The 8,834-nt window shown below is 45.4% G+C and overlaps 2 protein-coding genes across 2 annotated transcripts; one reads left to right on the top strand and one right to left on the bottom strand.

Annotated features, from left to right (window-relative positions):
- Window positions 1–2,981: 2,981 nt before the first annotated feature.
- On the bottom strand, window positions 2,982–5,475 carry AT-IE (histidine biosynthesis bifunctional protein (HISIE)). The gene is made up of 5 exons (XM_078577431.1): window positions 5,216–5,475; window positions 4,243–4,488; window positions 4,081–4,176; window positions 3,818–3,969; window positions 2,982–3,499 (listed from the first exon to the last, which is right to left on the bottom strand). Exons 1-5 carry the CDS (start codon window positions 5,411–5,413, stop codon window positions 3,295–3,297), a joined length of 897 nt encoding a protein of 298 aa, XP_078433557.1. The 5' UTR covers window positions 5,414–5,475; the 3' UTR covers window positions 2,982–3,294.
- Window positions 5,476–6,558: 1,083 nt separating this feature from the next.
- Window positions 6,559–8,614, top strand: LOC144704865 (F-box/kelch-repeat protein SKIP6-like). The gene has a single exon (XM_078577429.1). The coding sequence runs from the start codon at window positions 6,608–6,610 to the stop codon at window positions 7,649–7,651; it is 1,044 nt and encodes a 347-aa protein (XP_078433555.1). The 5' UTR covers window positions 6,559–6,607; the 3' UTR covers window positions 7,652–8,614.
- Window positions 8,615–8,834: the final 220 nt, after the last annotated feature.

Genomic DNA, 8,834 nt, shown 5'->3' with positions numbered 1-8,834 from the left:
CCCTTAATTTACGTGCTATCAGAGAACTGGCTAGATATGAAGCAAGTTTCAAATCTTCTCTGTGATAAAACACACGGAAAATTCTCAAACATGTCGTAAGAATCTAAAATCTATGATCTAGTCTCGCTCACTTAAATGACCAAATTGGGAAACAAAGTATTACAATACTCAAATTAATTGGTGATAATTTGGAAGGAGCTGGATCATTATAGAACCCCTACCTAAAACTCATTGTATAAATGATACAGATTTAGAGACATTTATCTGTTTTCTACTTGAATTGAACCTTTAATTCAAATCATTTACAGGATGTTGTTGCAGTATAGTAAATGAATGAATAATAGAAAATATTTTTTTTTCTATTCACACAATACACAAGAATTCCTAAATAAAATAGTTCAATATATTGTTCATACATTCTAATAGAAACATAAAGCATAGAACTTTAATCATTTATTTCTTTTTAATATCTCTTCATTTCTCCCATTGTTGATGCATATTCTCAATTATTGTTTTGACATCCTATTTTACTCAGGCAGGGTTTGAATACTGACTTTAACTAGATGATGGAGTGGGATGGGTTCCACTCTCTTCTATTAACTACATGTTTTGCTGACATTTATGGTTTTTCATCCTTTGTGTTCCTTTTTATCTGTCCTAACCTAAATATGGGTGACAACATGATATATGGTTTATTGAGGACTAATAATACAATGTCATAGTAGGGATGGTATGCGCACAGTCCTTGGGGTGGTTGCATGGCTTGTCATTCCCATTTTCCAGCTTGTCATTCCATCCTGATTTACCCCAATACATACTTACCTTCACGCCCCATTGCCAATGTTCCATCCCTCTAAGTCTTATCCATACTGACCTATTTTAAAGAGTCGATTTTTAGTATGTAGTTCCTTTTTTGAGCTTTTTGTATGGTTTTTTTTACAGTTTCTCATAAACCTGGAGGTGAATTGGTGAGCGCTTCACAATTTTACCGTGACTCTTTTTTTTAGGAATTTGCATTAGTTTCTTCATTTCATCTTTTGTTCTAAGCCCATTTTATAAATTCATACTCAATTAATATCATTCATTCAATAATGCATCTTTAAAGGGTTTCATGAATATTTGAAAGTCTGGAGAATTTGGAGGAATTCCAAACATGTTTATCTTTTATATTTTCCTAAGCATGAATTCTCAAGGAAGAGGAATTGCTTTGTCGGAGTAGGGGTCCCAACAAATAAATTTCTATTGAATGGTTTTGTGGAGGTATAAAATGAATCATTTGTGATCGGTTTCCTCAACTGTAAAAGAAATCAAAATTTGAAGAATATTCCTCTTACAATATTTATCCCTTTAGGGGATAATAATTTTTACAAAAATAGTACATTAAAGAATCACATATTCCCGATTCTATCCGTCCTGTATAAGTCATATCAAATTACAAGTTTGCTCACTCTCATAAGAACTATATAATTACAACACATGCCTCAGAACATCATGAAGGGTGCACAATTTCTTCACTTTTTTCATTAACCCTACTTTGTGGTGTCAGCTTTGTCGACTGTTATCTTTGTGACCCCCTTCAATACATCATTCTGAGACCCATGTCGGGTCTTGCAGTAAGAAATAAACGAATGCAATGATGTTGAATAATACTTAATTAAATCTCATATCTCAAATCATATGCAATTGGTTAACCTTGGTCTTTCTTTCTCCCCATCGGGATAGATAGTCCACCACTAATTTACTTTTTGTAGAGAACCTGTGTAGTTAAATTTTGGCTAACAATTCATTTCCTTAATTGAGTTATTATTTATATACAGCCATACTACTTATGCCATGTCTAGAGCTTTCAACATCAACATCAAAACCTAGATATAACTTTTAACTGCATATCTGGATGGGCACTGATCATTTGAAGCAAATTAATTATCTAAAAAACTGGGTTTGACTGATTATAAATTAAATAGCTGATTAGTGGCAGCAGAACTAACAGAATTTGGAGATAAGATAGAGTCGACCAAAATGTTATTGACAACATCATGTGAAGTACGCAAGATGAGGATCACATGTGCCTAAGTTTTATCTGGACTCACAAAGTCAAAGAACTCATCTTCAAGGAAAGAAAATGGGAGAAGTAGAAGCCTGAAGTTAAGAACAAGATATAGACCAAGAATGAATAAAGAAGAAACTACAACCACGAACTAATGCCCCACTTGTGGCCTAATGAGAAATGTTAGAGCCAATAATGAAGAAAATTGTAGACCCAAGTGAAAAACCTCGAGTTTCAACAAGGTTAAGAAGCAGATCCTATCATATAACAGATCCTATCGCACCCTTCTCTTTTCCTTTCTTGGCAGGCACTCCCGCCGACAGCTAGGGGCTGCCATCGCGTCGACCGTCTCGACTTGCCGACTGTCCGCACTCGTCGCATACTCTCGCCAACAGGCCCGCGGGATTTGCGGATTGCGTGGAACACTCGAGGTGGGAACGCTCATCCTTCTGCCTAATCCGAAGCCGTATCATCTCACACTAGCGGGGTGAACTAAGCCCACCTCGAATGGAGCCTCGCCACGCACCCCATCGTTGCCACTTGTCAGAGGCGAGGACAGCTCTCACACTGCTCCACCATTGTCACTAGGGGGGCTCTGGTGAGACGTCGATGCGAGCACTTCCCCGAGCACCTGCCAGGTATCACTTATCTATCATTTTCTTTTCTGCACATGGGCGTGGACGAGTGTGATCCGAGTGTAATTGGGATATTTATACTCGCTCCACGCTTATAAACGTTGATAAACACTTCACTTTATAAACAAAATCCCCATGGGTGGCGTCCAAGGCACGACTGGATCGGTCTACGGGCACAACCCCAGGGTTTGCCGTACCCGGCACCATGTTTTTTGCTCAAAAAAAAAAACTTCAAAGAATATATAAAAGATGCGGAGATTTATGGTAGGTAGGTCGATAGTGAGAGATAGGTAGAGATATAGATAATAGATTTGTTGATATATCATCTGATAAGTACTTCAAAAAAAGTACATTTGGTCAGGTTGACAGTTTGTAAAATGTTTTCTCGCACATCATCAAGCAGTACATCAATCTTTCACTCTCCCCTCTATCAGCTTCTTATCATCAATCCATCTGCCTAAAATTTCTGCACCAGAAACTTATCTGTAACATCAATCTTCCTTTGAAAATCTCAATCCTTCTCTTGCCATCCTCTTCAGCTGCATCCATGGGAAAGATAAGGATGGTGACGCGATAATGAAGTGAATTTTTGCCAAGTCTTTGAGAGGAAATTTAAGCGGGACGGCTGCGGCTCTTCTTCTCTTCGATTCCTGATTGGGCGAATCTCTTCCGAAGAAGCTCGAGCACTTGCTCCATTTCAACGCCCTTCACAGCCAGCAATACCATGGCATGGTACATTAGGTCACCCATTTCGGATACAGTTCGGGACTGGTCCTCATTTCCCAGCAAAGTCTGCACCAGTTCCTCCGCCTCTTCCCTGGGAAGAAGACGAAGAAGAATATCAAGAAGAAGAAGAAGAAGAAGAAGAAGAAGAAGAAGAAGAAGAAGAAGAAGAAGAAGAAGAAGATGATGAAGATGATTATAATCATCAAGATGATGATGATGATGATCCTATAAAGAAGAAGAAGACAAAGAGGATGATGATAGTGGAAAAAATTGTGGGTCTCTTTCCCAGTCCAAGAGGAACAACCTTCAATGTGCATGAAACTTGGACTTTGCGCTGTTCAAAATTCATTACTAAAGAGTGGTAGACCGAAATTCCAGATAATGGGTTGATAGAATTTTGTGGAATTACCGGACTTTGTTGCACAGGAGATCATGATCGACAAGAAGCTTCTTCGTCCAGGAAGGCTTTCCATCGACTCCATTGGCTATCTCATCCCTGCGTTGACGGATGGTGTCCTCGAGAGAATACAGAGAGGTCAGGGCCAGCCCATGGCTGTGTTCCTGAAAAAAAACACATTCGAAGAACAACACAACACCTGAGAATTGACATCTTTCTACTCTATCCCCGCAAAAAAAGAGATTTTAAGCCATCTGATTAGCAAAAATTCCAACCTTTTCGCCTTTGAGGATGTCGGTAACTGATGAAAAGTAGCAGGTTTCTGCACCCGTGTGGCAGGTCGGGCCATCAGGCTTTCCAAGGTATATAATCTACATTAAGAGTAATTCAGAAGGGGAAAAAATAGCAGAAAAAACCCACAGTTTAAAGGAACATACAGAATCTCGATCACAGTCGAGGAAGATGTCGTGGACATTGATGAAGTTCATGGAGGTCTCCCCTTTTGTCCATAAGGACGATCTCGATCTACTGTAGAAGGTCGCCTTCTTGGAGGAGATAGTCTTGACAAGGGCTTCCCTGTTAGCAAAACCCTGCATCAAGATCGCTCCAGTGTCCACGTTCTGAGCTATGGCCACAGCAAGACCCTTCTCGTCCCATTTGACGCTGTTCAGCAGATCATCCACCTGAGAGAGACGATCAGAGTCTATCAATGAACATTTTGCGAGGTGGGTTTCCGAAAAATCGGCCGGATTCGATGAATCAGAGGCAGTAGAGCAGTAGACAGAAATCTGATGCGAAGAACACAGCTAGAATTTGCTTCGATTACGATCCTTCCGCGGAGTGATAAGAATGTAATGCTTGATGCGAGAGATTAACGTTACTTGGTTGCTCATGTTTGAAGAAAATGTTAATCATGTCTCTGCGCGGAGGATTTCTAAAGATCAAGTTGAATCCGATGAATGAGACGTACTCGAGTAGCAGTCTGGACTCAACCGGAATACATGAATCTGATGTGAAGTAAAAACCAATAATTTGCCACGATCAGGACCCTTCCGCAGAGTAATATGAAAGAAATTTTGATACGAGATCAAGTCTCTGCGCGGAGGATTTCTAAAGATCAAGTTGAATCCGATGAATGAGACGTACCCGAGTAGCAGTCTGGACTCAACCAGAACACAGGAATCTGATGTGAAGTAAAAACCAATAATTTGCTACGATCAGGACCCTTCCGCAGAGTAATATGAATGATAAATTAATACGAGATTCGCCCTACCGAGTTCAACTTTGCGCAGAAGGGAAACTCTGATCCCTTCGTCGCCGCAGTCACCGGACAAGCCTAGGGTTCCAAGAACAGTACGCGCGGTACCAAACCATGGAAGAAGATCTACAATCAATGCAACGACGCCGTACCTTATCTTCGTCGATCAAAGACGCCGGCGAACTTTCGATAGCAGCGGCCGCGATGATGCGAGATCCAATCATCTTTCCCCGTTGATCTCTCCGAACTCTGCCCGCTCCGATCTTCCCCGCCACAGATCTCGCGCAAAATCTAGAGTTAGACAGCCGCGCGAAGGCCGGAGATAGAGCAGCACTCGCCGCCATAGCCATGGCGGAGAAGAAGCTCAGCGAAGAGCTCCGCCCCGTTCTATACCAGCCTGCGAGGATAACTTGGTCAAAATCACTGTTCACTGATAAGAAGACGATAACAGGTTCAGGGACGGATGCCGGATGACGAAATAGGACGCCGGAAACTGCCACTTGATCAGAGAGGGGACGAATGGGACGAATTTTAGAATGATGACGGTAAGGGACGGAACGGAAGACAAATCGTCAACCGTTGCCAAATTTTGCAAACAGAAAGCTTCACTTTGTTTCGGATCGTCCGGACGAGACAAATGACGGGACGGGACGAATTTCGCCACGTCATAAGTCCGATATTAGCTCTGCGGTAAAGTAAGGGACGAAAAAAACACATCTTATTTTTAATAGATTATAATATCTCAACTATAGTGCAGGGACGCGGACGGGACGGTTTCTTCGTCCCGGGACGAAAAAAATTGTCCCAGGGACCATCGGACGGGACGGTTTTCGTTCCGTGGGACGAAACAATCGTCCGTCCAGAGGCTCCGAAAGATTGACGGACGAATCTGGACAGAAAACCGCCGGATTCACATCCGACGGTTGAGATGTTGCCACGTGGCCTCGCTATGACAATTGCATCAAAATCCCTGTATTTAATCTATATTAATATATTTAAAATATAAAATATATTTTTTTCGTCCGGGACGAATTTTAGGACGAAAATTCGTCCGGGAGGACTGGACGGGACAAAAAACCGTCCCTAGATTATTGGACGGGACGGTCTTTTGTCGGTGGACGAAAAACCGTCCCGTCCTTGTCCCTACGCTAACATTGGACGTAGACGGGGCAAATTTCGTCTCGAATTGTCCACGTCCCGTCCGTGTGCGTCCCTGCACTATAATCTCAACCGTCGGAGGTAAATCTGGCGGTTTTCCGTCCAGATTCGTCTGTCCCTCGTCCCGAGACCTCCGGACGGACGTTTTTTTCGTCCCACGGACGAAATCCGTCCCGTCCATGGTCCCGGGACGAATTTTCGGCACAAGGTTTGTCCGTATCGCCGGACGGGACGATTTTTCGTCAGAAGACGAAAAAATCGTCCCGTCCGCGTCCCTGCACAAGACGAAAGAAGAATAAGAAGATTATCTTACTGCAGTGCAGTAAGATAATCTTCTTATAAGAACAGAGGGGGAATTCTCTCCCAAATCTTGGAGGTGGGGGGCGATGGAGGAGGCGAGATGGAGATCGGAGAGGGAGACGCCGATCCCAGGGCTTCCAGCTGACCTAGCCATGGAGTGCATAGCAAGAATCCCCTTCTTCTTCCACCCCGAGCTCGCCCTCGTCTCCCGATCATGGCGATCCGCTCTGCAATCGCCGGATCTCTTCGCGATTAGGGTTCTAGCCGGCGCCACCAAGCCCTTCCTCTGCGTCGACGTTCGAACCCGATCAAATCCGACGAACTGGTTCCTCCTCGATCCGAGCAGCTCCTCCGTCGTCCCCCTCCCTCCGCCTCCGATCCGAGCCGCGGGATCCGCCTGCGCATCGATCGGGCACCTCCTCTTCGTCCTCGGCGGCGCAACCGGCGGGATCGCCACCCCCGCCGTGCAGATCTATGACGCTCGAGCCAATCGGTGGCGGCGAGGGCCAAAAATGCGAGCCGCGAGGGAGTTCGCCGCCGCGGGAGCCGTCGGGGGGCGAGTCTACGTCGCCGGAGGCTGCCTCCCGTCGACGGAGCCATGGGCGGAGGTTCTGGACATGGAGGAAGGAAGATGGAGGCCGCTGGCGAGCCCGATCGCGATCCGGGAGAAGTGGATTCACGGGAGCGCTGTTCTCGGTGGGAAGCTTCTGGCTATGGCGGATCGCGGGGGTTTGCAGTTCGATCCCGAGAAGGGGAGGTGGAGCGCCGTCTCTGAAGTGCTCGACCGGGGCTGGAAGGGGCGCGCCGCGGCCGTCGACAGGGTGATCTACTCGTACGATTTCCTGGGGAAGGTGAAGGGGTTCGATCCGGAGATGGGGGAATGGAGAGAAGTGGAGGGGGTGGACCAGCGCCTGCCCAAGTTCTTGGCTGGCGCCATGATCGCCGACCTTGGCGGGGTTCTGTGCCTGGCCTGGGAGGGCGGCCGGGGAGGAGGGAAGATGATGTGCGCTGCCGTTAAGGTGGAGAAGAAGGAGCGGCGATTGATGGGAGAGATCCTCTGGAAGGAGATGGTTGAACTTGGGGCGCCTGCAGATTCTTCATTGTCCCACTGCCTTTCCCTTCATGTTTGAGGGAATTCCGCCATGGAAAAGCTCTTGGCTCTGAGGATGATGATGGATAGCTACTCTGATCATTGGATACTTGATCTGAGCCAACTTCTTGGAGGAGTTGGTGAGCTCAGTTTTCATGGAGGAATGATACTTTTATGCCCAAGAAATGAATGATGAAGATGATGGTTGATCTTGGGGCGCCTGCAGATTCTTCCCTGTCCCACTGCCTTTCCCTTCATGTTTGAGGGAATTCCGCCATGGAAAAGCTCTTGGCTCGGAGGATGATGATGTGTAGCTATTCTGATAATTGGATACTTGATCTGAGCCAAATTCTTGTAGGAGTTGGTGAGCTCAGTTTTCATGGAGAAATGAAACTTTTATGCCCAAGAAATGAATGATGAAGTACTGCAGATTAGATGTAAAATCAAGTAAGAAAATGTGGTGCGGGAGGTAGTGGTGCTGGCGACGTGCGGTTGCGAATCAGGAAGAATGGGGGGGGAGGGGACAGTCATTTGTCCAGGAGACGGCCAATGGATAGGTGATGGTGCAATGGTGGATGGCGGGTGCTGTGGTTGCTACATGCTATTCACGAGAGGTGGAGTGTGGTTGAAGTGCTCGCCGGAACCACAAGAATCCTTAATGGGATTCCGACTCAGCACCTTGTGATATTTTGAGAAGAGTTGCTCTTTGGAGAGCACAGGCAAACGGCGTGCAGGTGGAGGTGGGGTAACATACTCATTACAGACAAGCGATGCGCATGATAGACAGGAGCCCACTACAGGTAGGCTGTGTGCAGTTGGCTGTCTTAGTCTGGTGGCGGCAAAGATCCATAATTAACTCCCAAGCAATCTACATCAAGGGAGGGACATTTCAATATTTCAAGGGATGAGTTCGTGATACCTGGTCTCAAGATCAAGGTCACAAACATTTGTGTTAGTACAAACATTTGACAGCATGTCAATATCAATCGACATTTTTGTTATTGATTGTGGTTAATCATCAGCCATGTCATCGTCACCTCAATGTCAGTGTCATCTCCTAATTGAAGTTCCGACAATTTTTGAAGTTCTTGACGTGTGTCATTGAGGATGAGGCTGTTTATGATTGGATGACAAATGATGAATCACGAGGGAGAGGGTGAGATGAAACGATAAGTGGTCAGGTGATCAGGTAGGTACCTGATGCAATGGTGGGGCAGTGGCCG

This window comes from Wolffia australiana, chromosome 6 (genome assembly GCF_029677425.1).
Source record: "Wolffia australiana isolate 7733 chromosome 6, ASM2967742v1".
Classification (NCBI taxonomy): domain Eukaryota; kingdom Viridiplantae; phylum Streptophyta; class Magnoliopsida; order Alismatales; family Araceae; genus Wolffia; species Wolffia australiana.
Note: the sequence above shows the minus strand (reverse complement) of the source record. Positions and strands in the feature narration are given on the sequence as shown.